The sequence below is a fragment of the Nannizzia gypsea genome, genomic scaffold (assembly GCF_000150975.2).
Source record: "Nannizzia gypsea CBS 118893 supercont1.3 genomic scaffold, whole genome shotgun sequence".
Lineage (NCBI taxonomy): Eukaryota > Fungi > Ascomycota > Eurotiomycetes > Onygenales > Arthrodermataceae > Nannizzia > Nannizzia gypsea.
The window spans coordinates 1478946-1505176 of NW_003345199.1; the positions used below are offsets into that span (position 1 = coordinate 1478946).

Here is a 26231-nt window from a genome sequence, read left to right on the forward strand (position 1 = left end):
GTTCAAGCTCCAGAAGACGGCGTTCACAAACTAGAGTCAAATGTGTTTACCCTGGTTAGTGATTCTATATTCAACATAATCCGCTCTATTCTTAAACTGGACTATGAGATACACTTACGAGAAGCTTTCCGTGCGTAAGTATAACTCTTTAACGTCTCCAGCCAATACCTTCCTCTGTGCTTCTGCCGCCGCATTGCGAACATCGTGCAGCATGGAAGGCGGTCCACAAACAACTATTCCAGCTGCTTTTCCAGTAGCTTGATCGGCTAGAGAAGCCACAGCACTGGCCAAGGAAGGTCGGCCTAGTTGATAAGTAATGGAGTCCTGCCCTCCGTTGAAAATTTCATCCTCTCCGCTGGGCGTGGATTCTTTTTCCAAGTTATCATTCTTTCGTAAGGCGGAAGTGGTATATATCGAGACCGACACTATTGAGCTAGAAGGGTATTGAGAAACCAATGTCTTGATTTTCTCCTCATACCACTGCGCCATCAACGAAGAGCGGGCTGCATATATAATGTTGAGTGTCTTCTCCTTGATCCCAGCGGAAGCCGCCGTCGTGGCACGCCTTAAAACGTCCTCCACGACTGGAAACGAAAACGCGGCGCCAGATCCACCAGTAATGATAAGGATGGAATCGAATCTGGCCATTGTCCCGGAGCTAATACCCCCGTAAGGCCCGTCAATCAAGACCTTCATGTTAAGGGGAGAGACATCTCTGGCAGTATTTGAAAGTGATTTCGTAATTCCTTCATGACGCTTGGCATATACGGTCATTTCATTCGTCTTACTTGCGGAGTCCACATGCGGTAATGAAGCAATTGTGAATGGATGAGATGTTAGGCAGTGAGGTCCTAGGCCGAGGAATCGGAGAAAAACGTGCTGTCCTGGTTTCCATGAAATTGAGCAGGTTGTCGTAATACGGATTAAACCGCAAGGAAGAATGTCAACTGTTGCACGACGAAGCCGATTGATAAAAAACGTCCGAATTTGAACAAGAATAAGGCAGGGGAGGTATATTGCGGCCGTTGCAATGAAATAATCCCTATCTAGTTATTAGCACAGCACGCGGTGACATTTTAATTGTAGTTGGCCACCATTCGGTGATATATTACCACGCTGTGAGCCGGAAGTCGCAGTGGATAAAAAAGAAGACAACATAGACCATGGCTGCGAAAAGATGGGTGGCTTTAAAAAACTCATAGAACCGTCTCCTGCTCCTCATTAGCTCTCTAGGTAGTATTGCATCATATATGAACATACCGTATAACTGGCAGTGAAAACCATGTTAAATAAGCCTGCACAATGATCGTGACAACTCCTGTCCAGTAGTGCATGGACGTTTCCCACTTGTATTGCATGTCTCCCCGTTGAGTACGATAAATGATGAAGGGCCACATATGAACTAGTCCCAAGACGAACATTGCCCAACTTGTCCATTGATGGAAGATCTGACCAAATAGTTAGACGAGACGTATCTATTAGTGGGATTTTGCAGCGGGATTTTGACTATTTTGGAACAAATGTCCGCCCCTTAGCAAATAGGCTATCTACTGCCCTAGAGTACTACATTTAGTTAGTATGCTGTGAGTAATTATAAATGCCTGTTAAACGTTGACAACACTCACTAGAGCCTGATTTGGAAGTCCAGGGCAGTGGTTTATTCCAGATCAAATTTGCTTGCGAAATCCCCTCAACATTAAAATCCTTTGCGATTGACACTCACCTGAAGCTTTTCATGGGATATCCCAGTCAGCATCGTAATCCAGTTTGCTTTAGACGCAAGAGCACTGATTTCACAGTTAGAATGGCCTTCCCTTGTGGAGGCGAAATGTCACTGACATTGAAAAAGGCAGTAGCCCAAGAGCCATCCAGCCTGCCCTGGTAGCAATCGGGGGACTGCCACCATAAACAACATCCTTGGTGTTTGGCCAGTAGTACGGTTTCGGTCCTAATGTCAGAGCTATCATTGGACGTTAGCCAGACCTTAATGCAGCGGTGTATGGTAGAAACATACCAGAAAAGAAGAGAATTCCTGCGGAAATTACCAGCATTCTACCTACATTTGGGGAGAGCCAGGCCAAGAAAGGTACGCGGAACCCCCTATAGATGCAGTACCGCACGAGGCCCTTGGGTTTCTGTAAGAACTTGTCGATGGGGCTCCGGGGGGTATGTCTTAGAAATATATATGCTAACGAGAACACAAAGACGATTGCACATATGAAGTAAACTGTGGCTCTTGCGTAAACAAGGTCCGATATATACCTAGTAGATGGTGCTATGTTAGTCTAAAGACGCTTGCCTTGAGCCAGGGGCTGCACTCGTACCAATATCTCCAATAGCCGCTTCGAAATTCACATTGCGCCGGTGTCAATTCGCATTTGTCTTCTCTCGATGAGTGTAGTAGCAGAGGCTTTTTCAACCAAGGGAAGCCAGTAGGCTTTGGCTTATGTGCACTATAATGTTGCATGATGATTTTATACAGTAATTGCAGGAGAAAGAGAGCTATTCCACTTAGCCCGCGGTTATGGGTATCTAGTATTTGAAACTATCACGAAGGATAGTTTTAAAAGTGTCCTCCGAGCATAACTGTGCCGAGGCAGGGTCAAGCTTTTTAGATCTGTTGCAGCCATCTAGATTGTTTATGTGTGTCCTCTTGTGCTCTTTAAAGCAGGTACCTTGTAGTGGTGGTCCAGGCTGGATGGAAGAGAACTTCCTGTTCTCCTCGATATAACCCTAGTAGTTATATCCAATCATATTTCCCGGAATTCTCTCCATGCATACCATCGATGGAGCCTTGCTCCAGTATTGAAAGAACGCACAAGCGGAACGTTTAAAATACCTCTCATTGAGCATATTTGAGGCATGAGATAACAGTCACAGAAAAGTTTGACAGCGGCTCTAAGCCCAATATTTATTCCATATATATATTGTGCTGTTGCCCTGTGATGCCGGGAGCTCGTGGGGACATAGTGCTACAAAATTAGCACTGCTTGCCTGCCCTATCAAATGTTGTTTATTTAACACCAGCATAGGCCATAGGTATTCTAGAATCCAGGCGGGTATTCAAAGGTGTATGCGCGAATATTTTTTTTCTCTCCGTTAAACCCCTTTGTTGCAGTTGTTTGATATCCGCAAATCTGTAGCTAAAGGATCTTCCAATCAGAGATAGGCACTTGCTTAGAAAGAAAATACTGAGTAACAAGCTCTTTAGCTTAGTAACATCTAGTCACGTGCACGTCGGCCGAGCAAGGAAGTTCGGCTTTCGGAGCTGCCATCAGATCATCAAACCGCCTGTCCACGGCTTTTCCCATATCATCTCAGCTATAAGACCTCGAGAAGCAGGAGATGGGGGATCTGTTTGGATAGAAGGGCAGCGCATACGCGTACTATCATGACATATGAATATCTATCATGTTTTCAGCCATCCTCAAGTCGAAGCCGTCTTCGATATCGAGCTCAATACCTGTCGTGTGTGATAAGCAGGCTGCAACATACAGCTCTTTATACCTAGCTCGCCCCTATATAAATTTCCGCTGCACCTCCCGCTCACCATACCAGCGATCTATTCACTCACAGCAGTTCCAGCCTTTCGTCCCACCCAGCCCCGAATCCCTTGGTCAACCCACTCGTGCTAAGACATACCCACGGACTCGCAAATGGCTTCGACGGCTCTTCTGCACAGGTGCCTCTCTAGGCGCATTGTATCTTGTGGATAGCCAGTTCAATGCATCATGCATCACTCGTACCACTCGCACATTCGCACTTGGCCTCTTCGTTGCCCTCGACTATAAGATTAATTTCCGTCCGAATCCCCCGCTAGCTAAATCTATAGCAGCTGTCCACGCTAGAAGTGCGGAGCGTCTCTCGGTCCTCCTGCGAGAGAATGGCGGACTATACTTGAAGATAGGCCAGGCAATAGCCATGCAAGCTGCTGTGCTGCCACCGGAATTCCAGAAAATGTTCTCCCGTATGTTCGACGATGCACCGCAAAATGATTGGAAAGATGTCGAGAAAGTCATCAAAGAGGATTTTGGAAAATCGGTTGAAGAGGTGTTTGGAGTTAGCTTTGACGGTAACCCGAGCCGTGGGGTCATGGAACGCACAGCCAGAGCAAGTGCTAGCGTAGCACAAGTCCATTGGGCCAGGCTAGCCGATGGGAGAGAAGTCGCTATTAAAATACAAAAGAGGGAGATTGCGCGACAGGTGGAGTGGGATCTATGGGCATTCAAGTACGAATATGGATGATGGTTACCCTTGCCGGAATCGTGTCTGCGATGGTCAATGGAAGCTAACAATTTATAGGGTTATCTCGTACCTCTACTCCAAAGCTTTTGACATACCGTTCTACAGTCTGGTTCCCTTTGTGTCTGAACGACTTTTTCTGGAGACAGATTTTGAGAATGAAGCGGATAATGCCGAACGTATGGCTAAGTTGATTTCCAGTGAACCACGCCTCCGAAATAGAGTTTACATCCCCAAGGTGTACCGCGAACTTAGTTCGAAGCGTGTCATGACCGCTGAATGGATCGAGGGAGTTCGATTGTGGGATAAGGATTCCCTGACTCGACCTTGGAGGGGAGGCTGGTACAAGGGAAGCCCCGGCTGCCATGGAGCGCCTCTAAAGTCATCGGACGGCAAAGCACCTCCTCGCCGCGCTGGTGGCCCCGCCATCATCGATAAGATAAAGCCGGACCGTGACTATTGGAAAGGGAAGAATGGCCGTGGAGGCCTGGGTCTGTCTCTAAAGGAAGTCATGACAACCATGGTCGATTTGTTTTCGGCACAGATGTTCCTTTGGGGGTGGCTTCACTGTGATCCACATCCCGGAAACTGGTTTGTTCGCCGACAACCATCTGGGAAAGCTGAGTTGGTTCTCATAGACCATGGTCTTTATGTCCATATGGATCCAAAATTCAGGCACGAATACGCCCGCTTCTGGAAGTCTCTACTAACCTTCGATAACTCTGCCATATCTGAAATAGTCCGGGGCTGGGGTGTTAGAAACCCGGACATGTTCGCATCGCTCACCTTGTTACGGCCCTATGAGGGAGGCGAGCACACCACGTTCAAGCAACTAGAAGGATTGAGCAAACGGGAGAGAGCCGAGCGTCATTATGCAGCACAACAAGCCATGAGTCAAGCTATCCGCGATTTCCTTGGAGATGAGACGAAATGGCCTCACGAACTCATATTTATATCCCGCAACTTCCGCATCGTCCAAGGGAATAACCAATACTTAGGGTCACCAGTGAACCGTATCAAAATAACAGGAACGTGGGCGTCCCGGGCCCTGATAGAGTCCCCACACCTCACCCTTTCCGAAAGGCTCAAAAACTACGGACGACACATCATATTCAAGTGCGTCTTGTTTACATCTGACATCTTCTTTTACTTCACCAAGATCAAGCAGTTCTTGGGCCTTAGTGGCGGAATGGAAGATGAGATTGAGGCCCAGCTGCAGAATATGGCAAAGGATATGGGTGTCGATCTAAGCCAGCCTGTGTTCGAAGGCTAAGTGTGGAGCTGTTGAAATAGTATCTTCTCCTGTTCACTGGCTGAAAAGAGGAACAGGTTTTCCATCATTTCATTGCCAGGAACTCATCCGCCATGTACAATATAACTCTTCTCTTGTAGCAAAAAGCATATATTCATCGGGCGTTGGGTTTTTACCTCGGCATTTTTTTGCTTAATTGGTTTGTCGCGTCTTTCGTGTAACTATTTAAGTTTGGCGGCCTGGCTAGCCGCGATCTTGGCGGCTTTGAACCTGGAGAGCGCCGTAATCCTCTTCTTCATCGCGAAACCTCCGGGTGTGTACAATTCGAAACAGCAGTTTTGCTAAACCGATCGATCGCTTGCAGGAACAGGCGTTCATTGAAAATGTTCCGACTGAGCTTGTGTCCCTCCTCATTTCCCATATACTTTCAGGGTTATTCTGGGGCCGTTTGAGATGACCAGAAAGTATACATACTTACGGAGTAATCTCAAGCAGAATAGGGCTGAGACGTCAAAAGCCGCACCTTGATCTCCTGATCGGTTAAACGATGGAATCTGACCCGGCAGTTTCCTACGATGAAGACTCTCACTCTCGATCCTCGTCTCGCTTCACCTACCGCCACTTCCAGCTTCTACGGTCCTTCTCAACCCGCACTCCTCTCCGAGTCATAGCCCACATTGACCTCGATGCCTTCTATGCGCAATGTGAAATGATACGGCTGGGCACTCCGCGAGATCAGCCTCTGGCTGTCCAACAATGGCAGTCTCTGATCGCGGTCAACTATGCTGCTCGCCCATTTGGAGTCTCGAGAATGATCACTGCCGAGGAAGCAAGGAAGCTGTGCCCTCAACTACTTACGCCGCATGTTGCGACTTTCCGAGAAGGGGAGGGGGAGAACTGGGCATACAGAGACGGAGATTATTCTGTTCAAAAGGATAAAGTCTCATTAGACCCATATCGTGCAGAATCAAGAAAGATTCTAGCAACTATGAAGGCAACACTTCTTACTTGGGCTGAAGGAGTATATGAAGGATGTCGCGATCAGTTTTCTGAACCTTCGGATATGGTACGACTTGAAAAAGCGGGTATCGATGAAGTGTTTGTAGACCTTTCAGCTCTTGTGTTTGGGACGCTGTTGCAACGCTATGAAGTGCTCCGATTAGCGGGTACCTTTGAGGGATCAAAGGATAGTCCTAACAGGCTTCTTCCTAGACCTGAGACCACTGCGCTTCTATGGGGCGAAGACGATGAATTAATCGATTTGGATACTGGTGAGTCTGAAGAAGATGACCCGGAATGGGATGACGTCGTCATACAGGTTGGTGCAGAAATTGTAAAATTTGTTCGGACAGCAGTATGGGACCAGCTCAAATACACTTGTTCTGGTGGAATTGCGAGAAACAAAATGATGGCTAAACTAGGAAGTGCCTGCAATAAGCCAAACCGACAGACTATTGTCCGCAATCGAGCCATCCAACAATTTTTGAGCGGCTACAAATTTACCAAAATTCGCTCATTAGGAGGGAAGCTGGGGAAGAAAATCGCGTCGGAATTCGAAACAGACAAAATCAGCGATCTACTAAATATCCCACTGGATCGACTAAAGAACAAACTGGATGATGACACGGGGGTGTGGCTCTACCAGATCATTCGTGGAGAAGACGACTGCGAAGTTACTCCGCGAACAGAAATCAAATCTATGATATCAGCCAAATCGTTCAACCCCAAACTAGTTTCTTTGGATCAGGGGGAGAAGTGGATGCGAATATTTGTTGCTGAAATCTACGGGAGATTGATAGATGAAGGCGTCCTGGAGAATAAACGGCGTCCTAAAATGATTACAGTCCATCACTATGGCCCAAACCAGGACAAGTCTCGTCAGACACATATACCGACCGGTGGAGTCATTGATCAAACTATGCTCTTTGATCTAGCAAAGAATTTACTTCAACAGGTCGTCAGTTGGCCCTGCTCTCATTTATCCCTCACTGTGAGTGGATTTGAAAGCGGGATCACTGGGAATAAAAGCCTGGATAATTTCTTTATCCGCGGTGCAGGTGAAACCCCAGTCTCACGACGCGGCAGCAACATACCGAATGAAAGCTGCCAGTCGGAGCCCCCTGATGATAACGTGGGACACCAAAGAAAGAAGCAAAGAGTCGGTGAGACCCATGAACAGAACCCTTCGAAAGCAGTTGGTTTCTTCTCAAGATATAGAACCAACACTAACACCAAAGAAACGCCTGCTGAGCCTTGTTCTGAGAAGGCGGGAGAATCGCGACCTGACCTTCAAACGAATCCAGCTTCCTACTATTCATCCCAGGGCGTTTGTTCCCGCTGTGGAGAGACCATGCCAGACTTTATGCAGTTGGAACATGATGACTGGCACTTGGCCAAAGCCCTTGCAAGCCAGGAGCAGCAGCCCCTTAGCGCCGCTCGGGTACGTGGCGCCGGGAAGACAAGACAAACGAAGCTGGCCTTTGGCTGATACTTCTCGTTGTTGCTAACTGTGATGTGGTCGCTTTTTGAATTGTGCAATTAGCCAGCCATGGTCTGATATATTATGGTGTGCTTCTTTATTAGATCTCTAATACATAGTCTAGACGAGTCTAGATGTCTACCATACTGCCTTTTTCATAGGGGCACGTCGAATCATATCTTTCTACGGACTAGATGTCCCCTATGTGTCGGGCGTAGCCGTTTGCCCCCTTTCATCCCGTCGTCAGGGCAAAAGAACCGCAGGCTTCTTTAAAGAGTAACTACGTCATTTTCTTGATCTCCACACTTCCATGGATGTATCATTACATTAGTTAGTTAGTTATCCTTGCTATTTAGCGTATGTCCACTACTTGGATACGGGCTGTGACATCATCGCTTATTCAACTTCCAGCATCAACAACACATGATAAGTTCTTTCCTCAAGTATAGAATATATGGTCTTGACATATTTCCAACAAAAAAACTGTTTACTTCGTGGCTTCCCTATAGCATGTTTAGTACTTTCCGGTCTCTTTTTCAACCTACTTAATTGCTTAACCTTTCCCTGCGTTCTAGATCTAGATAGCAGATTAGAGCTTCTCTTCGGCAACTATTTCTTTTTAATTAAACTAATTTTGGTCAGCTCTTTTACTTCAATCGAGTTGCGAAGGCTGGAAATTACTCTACCATCTGTTTCAAAAGATACGGTATTATCGAGTTTCCTGGTTCCCGCATCATTCCATGGCTATCAAAACCCGGTTCCACGAAGATATCTCATATGCTCCAGGGGGGCAAGATGACTTTCTCGATTCACATCATCGACGGGGAAAATTCTCATCTCCTTTAGATGGAATTAAGGGAGAAAGACATTCTAGACGCCGGCGGCGAGGTAGAGACGAGGAATTTGAAGAAGAAATTGAAATTGAGATCGAACGAGACAGGCGTCCCGAACACCGCAGATCATCGAGGCATCATAGTCGTCCTCGCGAGACTAGAAAACCTCCTCCCAGAATCGTAGAGAGAGATGAGCTTGTGGTTCGAAGAGATGGAAGTCCTGCATGGAAGAGAATGGAAATGGATGACACGATTGTACGGCGAGAGAAGGATATGGATAATCGTTTCGAGGACTCTTTTGATCCTATTCCACTTCCGCATCGACCATCCCACCTATATGAGGAAGAGATATTCGAACACCGTCGACATGGTAAACATGACACACCCCAGAGTATCCTATTGTTGACAGGAATACATACGATCATTGAAGTGCTAACAGTTGCATATAGGTCGCAGCCCTCCGCATGGAAGAGAATTGCATGTGGAAGTGGATAGTGAAGAGTTTGGGGCCAGAAGGTATATCTTCAATTGAGGCCCTTCAATTAATTGTCCATAAACTGACAGCTAGCAATTAATAGACACAAGAAGCATCACAGAGACCACGAAGATGAAAGGATTCTAGAAGTCGATGTGGACATCCATGAAGAAGCAGACAATCGGCACTATAGAGGGCGAAAGCATGACCCTTTAGTCTTGAGACCGCGTGAGCTAGTCCCGGCCCATGTTAGAGAAGAAGATGAGCACTACAGCCGGCATGTCGCTGAAAGATCGTGGAATGAAGAAAGATATCGAGACATGTCCCAAGATTTGTGCATCCGAAGACCTAGTCGTCTCTCTGATAAGTATGACAGGGAAGTTCATGGAACGGTTGCAAAGCGATATGTCGGCGTGAAGGAAAGGCGTGAGGAACTATGGACAGAGATCACAAAGGATCTTGTTGTGAAGGAGGCTATTGAAGAGGCAGGGTATGATTATGAAGAAACAGCCGATTTCTTCTACGTCTTCTCGTGCCTGGAATATGTAAGTTCCCATTTCGGACCCAGTTTCATGCTCAAAAAAGCTATGTGAAGACAACCCGAGAGGCCGGTGCTAATAATCCCTGGCCGTATTCTAGGACGACGTAGCAGAGCTGGTGAAATTCACTGAAGACTATCGCCGCCGACGCCGCGAGAGGGTTTTAGAACTCCAGCATGAGAGGATAAAGACGCATCGCCTACTTCCTGCTCTCCCCCAGCCTAGAATGGCTTTAGAGCAAGAATTATCTCGGCCAGTGTGTGATGATGGGCGAGTCCAAGAGACTGAAATCTTTATCGACGAGAGCCGAAGAACACGACGCCGCTCGCCTATACTTAGAGAGCGCGTTATTTAATACCTTGGCCTTTCATCATTGGAAATTCCAGGGTTTAAAGCGACCGTTAGTTGCTTCAGTTTGCCTGGCGGTTCATTTTCAGAGAGCGAAGGGATCTAATTATGCTCCATACTGGAAATAGGGTATCCATACTCGTTGTTGTGGTGTAACGAAAGTCACAAATTCCGATTAGCTTGGGCGTCTGGGAGACGCCGGAGAACACTCGGGCCGGCGTTTCTCGGTGAATTCGGGTTATGACGTTGATAATTCAATATGTGGAGCTTAATTAATGAATGCTTTTTTTGCTTTTTCCTCATTCAATATCCTCTCATGCCATGCTTCGTAGGGAGTAGATTGAATGCATACATTCACTGACTCGCCCGAAAGATATATATCATCATTTTTTCTACTTTGATGCTAATAGACAACAATCCACCAATTTACATAGAGCCTCCCTTAGAGGAAATATTTCTATCACCCCTAGCCCAGCCTCAAGTAGTTGCCTTGCCTCGAAAGGAGAGACAATGGCTATGAAAGACTAGATCGAGTCATAAAGGGAGCTAAAGACCTTGACTGTAGCCTATGAGAGGGATATTTGAAGAATCTTTTGATCAAATTGACCATCTTCCTTTCACTTCACGGCCAAAGCTTTTCAAATTTGATATCAAGTTTGAAAATTTACTCTTCTGCTTGCTCTGGCCTGCACCTTCTTTTTCTTTTTCTTCTTCTTTTTTTGGCGCTGAGATTTTGCTTCCTGTCAACTCTTTGGCCACTATTGAGTATGTATTTTCTTCAAAAATTCCTTAGTAACTGGCGCAAAATAGGGTATGTTTTGCATAATGTGTTGATTTTTTGCTAATATAGGAATTTTTAGAAATATTCCCTGCGAGAGGTGCCTTAATCGAGCCTTAGAAGATATTACGTGTGTCCCTGCTGGCTATAGGGGGACCTGACAGGCCTGCCGAAATGCAGGGAGACAATGTGTTAAAGTAAGTGAGATTTCTAAGAAATTTCCGGAATTTTTCAGGGTAGATTGGGTCATTTGCTAACATATTGATAGATTGAAGAGACTATACTTAATGATAGAAATGATATCCATCTATACTTACTGCATTTGTCAACCAAACTCTAGGGTGGCTCCGCTTCCTAGCTATGGAGGATATTATGGCGCTTAAAAGAGACAACCGCAGCGGCTAATAAAGACGCTAATAGCCGCGGGTTTATGAGAGCCAAGCAGGTTTACTAATACACATTTAGCCCTTTCATTGGAAGAACGTAACGGTGGCGTTAGGGCTTGAGCCCTAACTAACTAGTCATATACATCATTGACTGTACTTCGTATTTATATTGCAACTAATACCCTTGACCCCCACCTGCAGACGCGCCGGAGCTTGATACCACCCCATATTAATTACCTGCCCCCTACCCAATCAATATTCCGTATAAAGCAGGGAATAGAGTCTCCCTGGAGTCGATTCGCAAGATGCCTTCGATTTTAGACGACGATGATGACCGAGATTTGATCGGTGAGTTTGGCAAATCACCAAAAAACCCGACGGCTGTAGCAAGAATGGGCGCAAGATTAATACATTCTCTTTCCCTCATAGGATCGCAAGACGGCAGCTCAGATGGTGGCATGGACGATACCATGCATGATATGGATGATATGGAGGTTGACGTTGAACCTGAGCCTGAGCCTGAGCCCGAGCCAAATTCACCTTCAAACTCCAGTGTTGTCGACTCCGAACACCATGCGAGAAACACCCAAAACCCCGAAGTCATAGTTACGGCCCCGGCGCTCGATCCAGTTCCCGATCAACCCTTTATGTATCGACCACAGGTCCGCCAGGAAGCACTGACTGCTGCCACCTATGACATCGTGCCCACAACAGCTGCTCCTCATAGCACCTCCATCAATGCGGTTACTTCAACTGCCGATATGCGTTGGGTATTTACCGGCGGCTCCGATGGATACGTGAGAAGGTTCAACTGGGCCGATTCTATAAACAGCAAGCTGATGCTCACTGTTGCTCAGCGTCATCCTTTCGTCGACAGCGTTGTCAAGGCCGGTGTCTTGGTGAACTACTGGGAGAACATGGATGGTACCGCAATGTCACCCGTATACTCTCTTGCAGCCCAAGCCGAAGGCCTGTGGCTTCTTTCGGGCTTGGAATCAGGCTTTATTCGATTACAGTCGGTTCGCCATGACGAAGGCAAAGAAATCGCAGTGCTTAAACAACATACATCAGCTGTATCAGTTTTATCTCTTACTCAAGACGAGAGATCGCTTTTGTCAGGCAGCTGGGATAAAAGAGTACTGGAGTGGGACCTCGACACCGGAAAAGTGAAGCGCACCTTTGGGTCAAGCATTGGACAAGTTTCTGCTATTGAATTCCGCCCCGAATCGAGCCTCCCCGTTCCACGAGAGATTGTGGAACGACCGCTAACCAACGGCACTTATTCGTCTAATAACCGCGCCGCTCCTTCGGCCAGCCAGAGTTTTGTTAATGGCGGAGGTGGTAACAAGGATAGCCAAACTGGTGACCAGCAGGCTGGATCTCCCGCCGATTCTCTCTTTGAGGCAGACTCACTTTTCGGAGATGCGGAAGGTGGCGGCGATGCTGATGCTCCATCTGGTGGTGCATTTGCAGCAGAAGATGATGAGTTCTCCCAGGCGCTGGCTAATGGTATGAAACAAAAGCAACAGGCGGCACGAAAAGATGCGGACGATAGCAGTACAAATGCGATGACCAATGGAACTGTCCCCTATTCAGAACCGCTAGCTGAAAATGTTCCCAAACCAGACTCCGCTAGCCAAGTTCAAACAACCAAGCAAGAGCCAGAAGACTCGCAAGTCAATGGGATATCAGACTCTGTGATGAGTGGCCTTCCACACGCCGAAGATTTAGAGTCCTCAACGGCAGCAATAGAGAGAAGCACAATGGCCAATGATATAAACTCGGTTGGAGATTCCAATAGCACTTTCCTGACCGCTTCTATAGACGGGACGATTCGAGTGTGGGATCGCAGGCAATCAGATCCAATTTCCCGCATAACGCCGCGAAACAGCCCACCATGGTGTATGAGTGCTTGTTGGTCTCCTGATGGCAATTATATCTACGCTGGTAGGCGAAATGGTACTGTTGAAGAGTACAGCTTACACAAAGGCCTTCGTGACCCCCAACGAACCTTTAAGTTCCCTCATGGAAGTGGTGCAGTATCTTCCGTTAAAATAATGCCTAACGGCCGACATCTCATCTGGTAAGCTACCTCTCCAATCCTTCCTTTGTTGGCCGTTATCCTTGAAATTTATATACATGCTGGGCTCGCGCGGATTGCTAATGTGCCTTTCTAACCAATAGCGCCTCTCACGATATTCTACGCTTATATGACTTGGCGGAAGAGCAGAGCTCTAGATCTTCCGTTCCCTTTCTCATTATACCCGGCCATCGTACAGGTACCATTTCTCAGCTCTACATGGATAATGCCTGCAAGTACCTAATATCTACCGGCGGAAACCGGGGATGGGAGGGTTCAACAACAGAAGTTCTCCTTGGATATGAAATATCTGCTCTACAATCCTAAATATGGCACGTTATTCTAAGTGCTATCTATCCCCCCTACCCAGTACATCACCAGCATTTATCACCTTACATCTTACTGCACCATTTCTTAATCTTTTTTTCGTCCTGTATAGCTTCGCTTGCTGTTTACCTGCTGGCATCAACAGTTACTACGATATCCCTTTTATCTTTTTATAAGTTCTATCAGGCCTGGTTGGTGAATGGCGTTTCTGCCTGGTTCGATCCAATGGATTTATATTTTATACTCATTTTTCTGGGGAATGCATGGTTTAGAAGAGGGGGAAATTTCAATTTTTAGAGCATACATATGTTTCACTGTACAGCCTCCTTTAATACTACTTTATTTAATTGTTATCTACGAACTCATTCATCAAATCAAGTGGCTACATTCTCGCGAAGTTTGGTTAAAAAAAACCCCATATTTCATTGATTCATTATCATTTTCACAGGTCAACATTAAATACTTAGATATCTTGCATAAAAATTGATAAATATTCCAAAAATTCCACACAGAAAGCCACCCTAGATCCATCCATTCCGTAACCCATAGGAATACATGATAAATGCCAAAATATGCCACGTTCCACTTGACCTTATTCGAGCCAGTAATCATAAACCAATCCACACCTTAAATGCATAAGAATACGAATCAAAGGCCGAGATTCACGCCTTCGCAGACTGACTGGACTTGCTTCTTCCATTCGCTGTAATGCATGTCCACCCTCCCCCCTCGATGAACCATACCAGTTTCGAAGTAGACGTATGCAGGACCTGGATACCTTCCAGGGGATTCAGAGGACTCCATGACGTAATTCATCTGTTGCATTGTTTCGGAATTTAGGACATGAGGCTTGGAGGGTTCCTTGCCGCTTGTGCCTATGGAAGGCTCACTAGCCACTAATAATGCGGGAGGTAATTGACGTTGGGTTATAGAGAGGTGAGCTGGTATCCAGGTGGGTGGAATCATGCGAGAGGTGCCCACTCGCATCGTCTTCACAATGTCAGATGTAATCATCTGCTCCAGCTTGTCAATGCTGACGATATGGCCAGGGGAACGCAAGAATAGAACCCTCTCGTATTTAACTAGCTGATCTGATGCCATTTTCATCATTTGTGTTTCCGATAATGCTTTGGGCCGTATATTGGACGTATCGACTCCTTGAACAACAGCATTCAACCGGGCACTTGATTTCTTCAGGATGGCGAGAGCGGACGAGACACTCTTAGTTGGAGAGCTAGCGTCCCACGCCTTTGGATACAGAAGTACTCGCTCGCTGGTTTGAGAGCTGTTTGATGCAAGTTTCTCAAAAAGCAGTATCGTAGAGCAGATATCAGAGGCGACTGGTTTCGTCAGGATATGTAGAAACGCATTCTTTGCCTTCGCTATTCCTTCCTCGATGCCCTCGCCTTCCTCTGCAAGACCGTCCAATACATATTCGTCTATTTCTTGGCTTACTTTCGTCCTTCTGCCCAATATATGGCCTCGCCTCTTGCTATCTGGGTTTCCGACATGTTCAGAAGGTGGTTTAGCGTCGTCCCATACCAATTCTGAGGGATATATCGGTTCGATTTTGATGTTTGCTGCCGGTGATCGCTGTAGTGCCACTTGTATATGTTTGACTGATTGCTGTTGCAAGGCGTATCCGGATAAAAAGAGTATAAGAGTGAAGAAACCGAATATTGAGGATGACAATGCAACTCCAACGGTAGACGAGCTAAGTAATACCATGGTGTAAACAAACGTTTATGCGGGTGCCGAGCATGGATATAGACGTGTCATTAAAGAATAATGAGAGAAAAGACAACGGGGAGAATCCAGGTGTGCTATTCTAGAAGTTATAAGTAACCTGAGTATCAAGGACCCATACCTTCCTAGGATCTTGGAGTCCATGTCGCGGCGTTGTGAGTACAATTGTGTCAACGGGGCTTGAGATGGCGGTTGGAAGGGCAACCGGCTTATCGATAAGCTTGCCAACCTTAATTGATGCCGACGACAAAAAATACTTCCAAGCTTCGATACCTTGAAGTTGGCAACACCCATTCCACCGAGAATCGCGTTATAACCTTCTTCCCCCGTTCGAAACACATTCAAACTATTAACGGCGCAAAACTGAACTGAAGAATGTCCCATCATCGCGCAGATGCCAGTGCTCTCCTTGACACTCGTGGCTATTCGGGCCCACTGATTCGCGGCGTAAACCCAGCAACTCTTTTCGAGAAGGCAGTTCGAGATCGAATAACAGACTCCTACTATTGGAAAGAGCAGTGCTTCGGATTAAATGCAGCAACACTCTGTGACAGAGCGGTTGAGTTAAGTTATATCGGCGGTACTTACGGTGTTGGCCAGAAGCCAACTCCTTTTCTCTGCCTGCTTTCAAGCTTCTACAACTCGCGCCGGAGAAGGAAGTGATATTGGAATATTTGGATTTTCATGATCCAGAAGCAGATGAGGAGGATTCGAATGCTAAAGGAGATAATTCGGGTGCCGAAGGGAATGTAGAGGATGCGCAGGATAGAGCTGATGCGGCAATACTAAAAGCTACCGGGGATTTCAAATACCTGCGCGCGCTTGCAGCGTTTTATGTGCGACTTACTTTCGAGCCGGTGGAGATATATAAGACGTTGGAGCCGCTCTTGACAGATTACAGGAAGCTCAAGAGAAGAACGAAGGAAGGTTTCTTGCTTACTTACATGGACCAATTTGTTGACGACCTGCTCACAAAGGATCGTGTGTGCGGAACTAGTTTATGGAAGATTCCAGCAAGAACTATGTTGGAGGATTTGGATATGCTTGATGAACGGATCAGTCCTCTGAATGACGAGCTGGAAGATCTGGATGAAGAGAGTGAAAAGGAAGACGAAAAAGAAGAGAGGGAGAATGGCAAAGAAACCAGCGCCAGTCCATGATTCATCAATGGCCCTTGAAACATTCAAATTGTATTTGATCACTCTCAATTGGCCTATCAGTATTGAGCTCTAGTCTCCAGGGGCCGCTTCTGCGAATTGAAGCAACTTCCGAGTTATATTACAACAAACCCCCTACCACGCGGTGACCTTGGGATGCGCCGTCAGACTTGTTATAAGACTTGGGACAAGCATGCCATAAAGCGCTCGCAGAGACGCTAGCTCTACATCCTAGTGAGATGGAGACAGATCACGAAATCATACTCCCCTACGAAGGCAACTAACATAGGTGCCAATGATACCATTCACACATTGAAGCCTTTGCAGGCCATTTCCGAGACGTGGTTATCATTTTGTTCTCGCTCGGTTAGCACGAGGCCACCAGAGGGCAATCAATGAAAACAGTGGCAACTGGCAGCTCAAAGAGACGAGCAGGCGACTTATTTTGAACTATGAATTCGGCATCATTTGATATTTTGAGGATTATTTGAATGCTAGTCTGCCTTGAGAATGGCAGATGAGCTACTGCTGCCACCCAGATTAGCTTCACAGTGCGATAGTTGACATTAGAACCCTTGCTGCCGATGCCATTTCGCTTTTCAGCCTTTGAAAAAGGAGCTCACATCCAGTGTATGAACGTAGCAATTGTAGGTAATCTGCAAAGACATCTCCATCACCCCTCGCATACATGCAAGCTCGGATCTAGAAGACGAGTCCAGACTTTCCTTTCCGCGTTGGTAATACAGCTTTATATGCTGTGCAACCAGGCCCTGAGAGTATTCTCCGGCTCTAACCACCAATCAATCTCTAGTTTACATGCGCTTTTGTCATCGAATAAGAGGTAAAAATACATTTAGACGAGAATAAAAGCATCTAAGGGTACAAGTCAGACACTGTCCAATGATAGCTCTAGTGGAATGGTTGATACCGAATACAGCCTGAGAATTGCTATCAAATTCTGAGTATGGTTGGCATAATGAAACTCCTCTACTTATGAAACTAACAATAGGATATCCTAGTATTTTGATAATTTCGGTCAATAATCTCACTGGGGTAGTTATATTAATATCATCACAATGCACGTAAGTAGCTTGTCAGTGAGGTCTGGTAAGCTCGCTTTCCGCCCTTCCTCTATGTTAAGAAGCAGCTATCAAGCGCTAAAGTAGGTCCTTTTTGCACGAACCGAGTAAGATATCGACACGCGCAACTGTTTCTGTTGGTTGCAACGATCATGAAGTAGTCGCCCCATGGCTGGCTAGTCACAAATCGCGGCCTCCTCATCTCTTAACTACTCCTTCTACTCTTCCTCGTCCCTCGTATCTCTGCTTTGTCTACTCTCCTCGTCGGCTGGATGATATCGCCCAATCGGGTAGTTGGTCTTCCTGATGCCCCAAAACAGACATTTCACGCTGGATGGCACGTGATGTCGAATTTCAACCTCATTTTCCATTGTTTTCGATTTACGATTTTGCGATGAATATAAAAAACATGAGGAGAAGCTCTACGATAGCTTCTTCTTTGTCTCTCTTTTCAGGATGGCAAAGTTGAGAAATAGTCCATATTGCGATGTCTGGAGCAATTTTGTGAATGGAGTCCAGTCGAAGCTTGCTAAGCTCGCCGACCAGAGTCGCACCAATGTGATATCTCTCAAGCATAGCTCTGCACGTACGAGGTATAACTCGTCAACCAATGCCTTGTGAGAGGCAGGCATCATGGCTGGAAGACAAAGCTACTCTCCCTTGCTGGCTGAAAATTTGGCCATGTTTTGGGAGGGAAAAGGCTGTTTCTTTTTTGGATTTCTCACAGCTCACATGGAGAACTAATTTAGTTATGGCTCAAGTAGCCACTGAGAAATCTGGCCTTGCCTGCCACGCTCTACTTTCTTGCATGGAACTTGTTTCTTCAGCAAGCCTTCTCTTCCGTCCTCTTTTTTTCGCTGCATGCATTGTCTAGCATGGCTGCGGCTGCATATTCGCGTCGGGTGTGTGGCCGACTTGATTTCATGGCTTACAGACAAGCTTCTCCAAGGGGTGGAGCCGATATTGCCTCAGGAATATCGGTGCTACCGGTGCAGCATCAGACTTTACTCGCATCAAGGAACGAATTCTAAGATGACAGGATAAGGTACCGGACTCTCCACACTGGACTCTTTGGCTATGCTTCAGTGCAGCGTTTTCGAGATTTGCTGGTACCCCTACGTCGTAGGATCGAAAGAGTCTAAATTGCCAGCCTAATTTTGGGGCCACTTCTCGATTGCAGCCATTGGCTCAAAATACCCTCTCTTACATTTCTATCCAGACTGACTACGCCGAACATGCTGTTGAGGTTACTCAAGACCGTATATCTTACTTAAAAAGAACGGGACATGTTGCAGTGGTTTTCGTCAGAATTTGAACGGTACATCCGTAGGCGATGCCAGTAGATATTCCCATTGGATATCTAACCACTGTATATCCTCTTTATTTGGCAGGGATTTCCTTGTATGATGGCGCCACGGCAGTGACGGCAAGGTATGGTGGTATCTCTGCCAGTGGTGTGCAACAATGTAGAGGATACGGGGTAGTTATATAGAGCAGAGCCTTTTCTCTAGAGTTCAATTTAGCCAGCAAGAGTTGAGCTGCCTCCTGTCTAGCCTATCCTTTACCCAACTGCTAGAGGAGAGACATTTATTCTGATTGTTTCCCCGGCACAATGGTTTTCTCTGAAAAGGAAAACTCCAACTTGAAGGATGAAAGCAACAACACTGGATTCCAAGTTGACCTTGAGAACTCTGCGTCGTTGGACCAGAAAGCCCAAGTCCATAATGGAGACTCAATCCAGTCTGATGACTCCTCAAGTGAAACCCCTCCCATCAAGACCCTTAAGATCGAACGCAGTCTACGCCAATTCGAACTATGGCTAGGTCGAAAATTCAACATTGAGACTCGAGGAATTGAACGAGTAGAGGAGGAAGATAAAGAGCCACCCCCGCTCCGAAACACATTCCTAATGTGGTGGAGTATGTTTTGCAACCCGGGAGGCCTACCCATAGGTATTCTTGGAGCGCAATGGGGTCTTTCCCTGCAGGAGGCAGTAATTGGCACTGTTTTCGGTACAATTATAGGAGCGATATTGGTGGCATGGTGTGGTGTAATGGGCTCAAAGGTAAGCGACTTCCCAGTCTATCATTATTACTTAGGCTTACATGCTCCCTGTACCTAGCTTGGACTACGTTCCATGGCGACTTGCAGATACTCGTTCGGATACCATGGTGCTAAACTAATATCTATCTTGAACTTGCTCCTGGGTATCGGGTACGCTGTCATCAGTACCACCGTTTGCGGCCAGTTGTTGCCAGCTGCGGCGGACTACAGGATCTCAACCAGCGTCGGCATCTACATTGTGTCCGCCCTATCCCTCTTTATCTCTTTCTTCGGCTTCTCACTTATTCACAAGTTCGAGAGTTACTCATGGATACTTGCATTTGTCCTTTTCTGTGTCCTCCTCGGACAGACAGTGCCATACATGACCCCCGAAATGGTCCAGTTCAACCCTCACCGACCAGGCTTTGCAGCTACTTTCCTGTCATACCTCTCGTTCACTGCAGCTGGCACATCTGGCTGGGCTACAGCCATCGGCGACTACTACTGCCACTACCCTAAGACAGTTCGCCCCTGGAAAATCATGGTATTAACCATTGCCGGGTTTTCTGCTTCGTCTGCCTTCGTGTCCATTGTCGGAACCTGCGTTGGACTTGTTGCCCTTCAGTCACCAGAACCCCGCTTGCAACAGGCATATGCCTTGCATGGCTTGGGAGGAATCGTACAGGAAATATCACACCCAGCCGGATGGGCCAAGTTCCTTGTTGTCATGATGCTGTTCACTGTCCTCGGGGGCTTGATCGCAAACTACTACTCTGCCGGACTGTCTATCCAGATCCTAGGCCAACACTTCCGTTACATCCCACGTTTTATCTGGAGTTTCGTCATTGCGGTGCTCATTACTGTGCTGTCTCTACTGGGCAAGGACCACATTGTTGAGCTGATTGGAAATCTAGGCAACATGCTTGGATATCTGACCGCCGGTTACTCTGTTATTGTGTTCATGGAGGACCAATGGTTCAGAAGGCGCGATGGGTACGACTTGAAGGCATGGAATAACAAGCACAAACTCCCATGGGGGCTGGCCGCTGTGGGGTCGGTGATTGTGTCCTACGGCGCTGGCGCTGTACCGGGAATGAACACAACCTGGTATATCGGACCTATTGCTGCTTTGTTCGGTAACCCAGCGGGCGATGTTGGTCTTATCCTGAACACCGTCTTTACTGCTGTTACCTACTTTATCTTCCGAACGATCGAGAAACACTTTGTAGGACGGTAGCCGGCCTATTCTTGGACAGAGGCGAAGGCTTTGCACATGGCATTTCACGGCCTTTTTCAGAGACGAGTGAGGTAGAATTAATTTACTTTGACAGTATATACATATCTCTCAGTTTACAGTCTATAACGTAGCAATAAAAAATGTCTAGTTCTTCTTTAACTACCTACTCAGTCACTCTCGCTCTAGATATACCTACCCAAGCCTCACCTGTCAACGCCCAACCGTGTAATGTCACCTCTACCTCCTTCCCTGCTCCTAGAATCAGCCCCCACGGTCAAGCGATGAAACGTCAGAGTACCAAGCATTGCTGTTCATCGGCAGGCGTCATCTTGCCTGTTCCATTCTCATGAGACATGCTGGCCAAATGCTGTGAAACGAGGTGACGACAAGTCGTCGATCAGCCAGGGATACCCCCTGCTACACCATCTCCACCGCCATGACGGTTGGAAGGGATAACAGGACGCAATTGATTCTTCGGCAAACCCGCCGAGACATCTTATCAGGCATAACATTCTCGACTTGCGTGTCTTTCAGGAAAACGCAGGGCAAGAAGATTGACCAAGTGACACAGGATCAATAAGCTACCCGGCGGGACACTGGGGCCTGGGCTACGGATAGTTATGGATCGGTCCTACGAAGAAACGGTCTGAGAGAAGCAGAACGGAAGGCAACTTTGAACATATTAACGTTTTTTTATTTATTTTTTTGGTATTCGATTTCTTTCAAAGGATTATTTAAACGCAAAAGATAGCACATCTGGGGGACATTAGAAAGAATTCTGTTGCTGCTGGAGCCGCCAGAGACAGCCGGGGGCTTTCTGAGCCTCCCTTCCACTTAAAATGAGTAAGAAAAATAGAAAGATAGCAAGGGAAGATATCAACACAATCCATTTATTCCGATGGTCGATCTGTCCGTCTGCTCTGTCTGATGGAGTTTGTTCTGTGGTCGGATGTTTCTTGGTCGGTGAACCAATTGGTTTCATGTGCAGGCTTTGATTGTGGTACAGAGCGACGGGACCGCGGAAAAGGTGAATCCCAGGCTGCGTGCAGGGCTTTTGTGTATGTGAAAGACAGGCCGAGTGGCGGAAAAGAGAGAAGGGAGCAGAACAGATAACGCAAAAACAGCCCCCCCGTTGTGCCTTGATTCCCATGGTTTACAGTTCCGGTTGACGCCAATGATTGTTGCTAGTTCGAGTAAAATGCATCGTGAAAGGGGACTGAAGGAAAAAAAATCTTGGTATCTTGAAAAAGGAAATGAACGGGATAGAAGAGGGTGCTGGACAAATCTCGAAAAGTGGAATATGAGGGGGTATCAGTTTTGGTATTTCGAGCGGTCTGATGTGTTCTCGAGGACGATCATAAGAGATACTGAAGGGCTTTTTCTGTGAAAAGCGAGGAATGAGATTTGGTGCAAGGGTAAGTAGGAGGGTAGACGACCGTGAAATAGTAGCAGCAGGTAGATAGGCTCGAACTGTAGTAAGACTGGATCGTAAAAAGGATATTTCATCCTGGTCATGATAAAGGTGGAAGTAGAACGTATCAGATCAACGGTCATCCGGATCAGGGTTCGTCAACTAATACCTGGTTAGTATGGGAGTACAGCCGGTTTTTTTCTGACAATGAATGAAGAAAGGGAGATGGGGGAAAATATTATTCAACTTACTCGCAATACTGGGCGAGAATAATCCTGGTTATCCTGCAGAGAAACGTTGCTATGACGGCCTCCATGGGAATAAACCAAGGCATCCTTCTTCATTCGATGATCGGTGAAAGCGGGGATACTCAGGCGGGCTGTGCTACCTCTACTACCTGCTGTAGTACCATTCCCATTAGCAACTGGCGTAGTTCTCATGGCTGGGACGCGGCTGTTTAGAGTGCTTTCAAAAATGGGCTGAGGAACTGGGGATTCGTGGAAAGGCGAACGGTAACTATCATCAATCTTAGCCTGTTGGCGGCGACGGAAGCAGAAGAGCCATAAGATGATGGCCGTGAACATGGCGAATACAGCCAAAGTGCCGATGATGATGCCAGCAATGGCACCGCCAGATAACGAGGAACCGCCACTGCTAGCCGGAGGGCTAGTCTGGGCTGGCGAGTTCGGAACCGTGATGGTAGTCACCTGCCCTTCGACAGTGGTGATCGAAAAAGTAGGATCGGTAGTTGTCGATTCGGATGACGATGTTGTTTTTGATGTTTTGGTAGACTGTATCAGAAAACGTTAGTCCAGGGATATTCGAATTCAATTAACAAGTTTCAAACAAAATAAAAAAGCCGGAGTTTTCAAATCAAAGCAGATGAGAAAAGAAAAGAAATCCGTCTCTTTCTTGGGGGGAGGAGTAGTAGCCCTACAGAAGAAGATGTAGAAGAGGATGAAGATGAGGATGATGAAGATGACGATGAAGTTGAGGTGGACGACTCTGTAGTGGTGCGAGTAACAGTGCTCACACTAGTCCTGCTTGTGGTCTGTACACTTGATGTCAACATCAACTGTGTTGACTGGGATGGAATGTCTTTTTCTGGGCTTGTAGGGGACTGGGATTGAGGTGCAGAGGAAGATGATGAAGATGAATAAAAGGACGAAGAATGGGACCCCCCCATGGCAGCAGTGGTTGTAATAGTAGTAATAGTTGTGAAAGGTGAAGAGAACTGAGTGCTACTAACCGACGAGGTGGTGGTCGCAGTGGCGGACGGGTTACCAATCGTCGTGGACGGCTTCTTGTCGAGCATCACATAGGCATAGAGGCCTTCAGAGGTGCTTCCACACTTGTCGTCTGGGTATCCAGGGCAGTTCTGGTTGCAGTTTTTATTCGGGACGGTGTCTTTGGGAGCAGCATTCGAGCACCAGCAGGTTTTACCCTGAAGGACTGCAAACGCGTATCGGCCTCCGCATGTCTTCTGACACGCTCCAATGGACTGGAAGCCATCGACAACTATTTCCATGTCAGTTTAGATATTGATAATAGAGGAGATGTAAGAAAATAGGGTATATATATAGGTTTATGCTTACCAGAGTCGAAAGATGCTCCTGTATTGAAATCGGCGCAGTAGTCGAGGCCGACGGCCGCAGCAATAGCTGGATACAAGATGAGGAATGACAAGAGCAGAGATATCAGTTTGCCATGGGGGTAGGGAGCCATGTTTTTATATGGCCACCAGGGGGTTCTCTTGTTTCTCACAGAACAAACTTGCTTGCAGACTGGCAGCTAAGCTGTTAGCAGGGGGGTTTTTGATGCTTGGGAATAGGTGCAAGGGCAGGGTATATGGGCAGGTGAGAGGGCAGATGTGAAGGGTAGCAGACAGACATTCAGAGCCACAGGTGCATAAAGAGGAGGAAGAAGAAGAAGAGAAGGAGAAGAGAAGGAAGAAAAGAACAGTCAAAGAGGATGTGTGTTCCTTGACTTCTCGGCTTCTCGGCGGAGAGATGGAAGAGGGGCTTGATCAGGCTGATGACCATGGCGATGGAGGCAGCAGACAGAAGTGGTGATAGTAGTGGTGGTGGTGGTGGTGGTGGTGGTGGTGGTAGAGAGTAATAGGGGCAGGAGTAACAGGAGCAGGAGGTTGTAGACTCACAGGCACAAACACAAGGCAGAAGAAGTCAGGAACAGCATCAACTTCTCATAACTTGCTTGCAAAGGAGTCTTTTCTATAAAATTCACCAGGAGGGATCAGCCAGATTCACAGCCAGCATCAAACCACCAGGTCCCTTGTTCCAGCCAGCAGAGACAGCCAAATATCCAGCCAACAATGGGCTCCCTGGCGGTCTATCATATAAGACTTGACGGCAACTTACACCATCCGCGAGTGCTGACTTCAACAGACGACGAGATAAAAAAGAGAGAAAAGGAGAAAGACGACGGCCGGACAGTTCTTTGGACCCTACACAACGTCCATCCGGAGCGACGGCCGTCTGGGTTCGTTCGATCGAAGAGCGGTTTCTCCTGATCTATAGGCCGCCGTGCATAACTGACGACGAGGGCCGCGCAGAGACGACGGAAGAGCCGCGAGAGTGCGAGGTGTCCTTCTCCTGCTCCTTTTATTTTATTTTTCTTTTTGGCCGTCTTTGACTGTTAATCTTCCTGTCTTCCACGGGCCCAGCGAGAGGAATTGCTGCGAGACGGACAAGCACCCACTCATTTTTCGCGGGTAACAACGTCACCCAGGGCCGGGATAGCTCAACGGGAATATTTTAATAAGAATCAATATAGCGAGCGAGGCGAGACGAAGCCAACGAGCGACTGAACGAGTCTATTATCTATATCTAGGGACGAAGAGCGAGAGATGCGAAGACAGAGGACGAGAGCGACAGTCAATAGAGAGAGAGAGAGAGACAGAGAGCAAGAAGTTGGAAGAAGGAGACGAGGACGAGGACGAGGAAAAGCGGCCGGCCTGGCGGAAGGTTTTCTGGTCCGCCAAGTGTACCTTTTTTCCACTCTGGCTCTGGCTCTGGCTCTGTCCAGGCCGAAGACTTCGTATCTTTCTTTCCTTGCGGCGGCTGTATGTCTCTGATGGCGACTGCTGCGCTCTCTCTGGCCGCTGTCCTGGCTCAATGGCTCGTCGGGCGTATAGCAAGCTCGTCGCGAGTTTCACCCGAAGGACGGTGACATCTACAAACTACGACAAACAACTAGACTACGACATCGCGATGCGTTCAAGCCACCCCCATTTCATTCCGCGGCCCTGCGCAGCCAGAGCTTGACCTCTCTCTCAATACGATATTCTTATTATTATCTAAGACAAGATGGCCTCTTTTCAATAAATGAAATCAAGCCGGAAGTGCACGGTGCTTAAGGACGAAGGAACGGGAGATCCGAAATTAATAGTCGAGCGGATAACGAGCCCACAGGAGATGCACACAATAATACCCCCATATTATTGATTTTCTCCCCGTCGGACAAGAGCAAAGCAGGAGGTTCCCGGTTGCTGTCTCGCCCTGCTTTGCTTCTTCCTCTTCTTCTTCTTCTACGGAGTGCTGCTGTTTACGACTTCTCCTCCTACATACGCCCCTAGATGCATGCTTTGCATCAGACGCGCTGTGCTGGGGCTAGTCAGGCCGCTCACAGCCCGTCGAAAGAGACAGCGAAAAGGAAGAAACCGACCAAAGAGACTGAAGAGCTGCCAGCACGAGCTCGGGTTCCGCTTCCCCTGTCACCTTTTGACGCCTGTTAGCTTCAATGGTCGCAAGCCGAGCACCGCCCATATACCCACCCACCTTCACCGATCTCGATCTCATC

General features: G+C 47.2%; 10 protein-coding genes across 10 annotated transcripts; 7 read left to right on the forward strand and 3 right to left on the reverse strand.

The window, feature by feature from the left end:
• Nucleotides 1-114: 114 nt before the first annotated feature.
• Nucleotides 115-2467, reverse strand: MGYG_03972 (hypothetical protein; the record flags this gene model as incomplete). The annotated part of the gene is made up of 7 exons (XM_003173752.1): nt 115-1042; nt 1113-1214; nt 1261-1448; nt 1724-1787; nt 1840-1960; nt 2015-2262; nt 2325-2467. 7 exons carry the CDS (start codon nt 2465-2467, stop codon nt 115-117), a joined length of 1794 nt encoding a protein of 597 aa, XP_003173800.1.
• A 944-nt stretch (nt 2468-3411) lies between these two features.
• MGYG_03973 (atypical/ABC1/ABC1-B protein kinase) lies at nt 3412-5515 on the forward strand (the record flags this gene model as incomplete). Its single annotated transcript, XM_003173753.1, has 2 exons — nt 3412-4229; nt 4303-5515. The coding sequence occupies 2 exons, from the start codon at nt 3412-3414 to the stop codon at nt 5513-5515; spliced, it is 2031 nt and encodes a 676-aa protein (XP_003173801.1).
• A 526-nt stretch (nt 5516-6041) lies between these two features.
• On the forward strand, nt 6042-7982 carry MGYG_03974 (DNA polymerase eta; the record flags this gene model as incomplete). Its single annotated transcript, XM_003173754.1, has 1 exon — nt 6042-7982. The coding sequence occupies one exon, from the start codon at nt 6042-6044 to the stop codon at nt 7980-7982; it is 1941 nt and encodes a 646-aa protein (XP_003173802.1).
• A 731-nt stretch (nt 7983-8713) lies between these two features.
• On the forward strand, nt 8714-10175 carry MGYG_03975 (glutamic acid rich protein; the record flags this gene model as incomplete). The annotated part of the gene is made up of 4 exons (XM_003173755.1): nt 8714-9176; nt 9256-9322; nt 9385-9826; nt 9921-10175. 4 exons carry the CDS (start codon nt 8714-8716, stop codon nt 10173-10175), a joined length of 1227 nt encoding a protein of 408 aa, XP_003173803.1.
• A 945-nt stretch (nt 10176-11120) lies between these two features.
• MGYG_03976 (transcription factor SPT8) lies at nt 11121-13739 on the forward strand (the record flags this gene model as incomplete). Its single annotated transcript, XM_003173756.1, has 4 exons — nt 11121-11143; nt 11613-11680; nt 11762-13415; nt 13517-13739. The coding sequence occupies 4 exons, from the start codon at nt 11121-11123 to the stop codon at nt 13737-13739; spliced, it is 1968 nt and encodes a 655-aa protein (XP_003173804.1).
• Nucleotides 13740-14387: 648 nt separating this feature from the next.
• On the reverse strand, nt 14388-15467 carry MGYG_03977 (hypothetical protein; the record flags this gene model as incomplete). The annotated part of the gene is made up of 1 exon (XM_003173757.1): nt 14388-15467. The coding sequence occupies one exon, from the start codon at nt 15465-15467 to the stop codon at nt 14388-14390; it is 1080 nt and encodes a 359-aa protein (XP_003173805.1).
• Nucleotides 15468-15860: 393 nt separating this feature from the next.
• On the forward strand, nt 15861-16645 carry MGYG_03978 (pre-mRNA-splicing factor 38A; the record flags this gene model as incomplete). Its single annotated transcript, XM_003173758.1, has 2 exons — nt 15861-16076; nt 16118-16645. The coding sequence occupies 2 exons, from the start codon at nt 15861-15863 to the stop codon at nt 16643-16645; spliced, it is 744 nt and encodes a 247-aa protein (XP_003173806.1).
• A 2688-nt stretch (nt 16646-19333) lies between these two features.
• On the forward strand, nt 19334-21001 carry MGYG_03979 (cytosine permease; the record flags this gene model as incomplete). Its single annotated transcript, XM_003173759.1, has 2 exons — nt 19334-19786; nt 19844-21001. 2 exons carry the CDS (start codon nt 19334-19336, stop codon nt 20999-21001), a joined length of 1611 nt encoding a protein of 536 aa, XP_003173807.1.
• A 1543-nt stretch (nt 21002-22544) lies between these two features.
• Nucleotides 22545-24137, reverse strand: MGYG_03980 (hypothetical protein; the record flags this gene model as incomplete). The annotated part of the gene is made up of 4 exons (XM_003173760.1): nt 22545-22574; nt 22664-23203; nt 23350-23930; nt 24008-24137. 4 exons carry the CDS (start codon nt 24135-24137, stop codon nt 22545-22547), a joined length of 1281 nt encoding a protein of 426 aa, XP_003173808.1.
• Nucleotides 24138-24452: 315 nt separating this feature from the next.
• On the forward strand, nt 24453-25696 carry MGYG_09039 (hypothetical protein; the record flags this gene model as incomplete). Its single annotated transcript, XM_003173761.1, has 5 exons — nt 24453-24526; nt 24590-24759; nt 24818-24911; nt 24985-25013; nt 25206-25696. The coding sequence occupies 5 exons, from the start codon at nt 24453-24455 to the stop codon at nt 25694-25696; spliced, it is 858 nt and encodes a 285-aa protein (XP_003173809.1).
• Nucleotides 25697-26231: the final 535 nt, after the last annotated feature.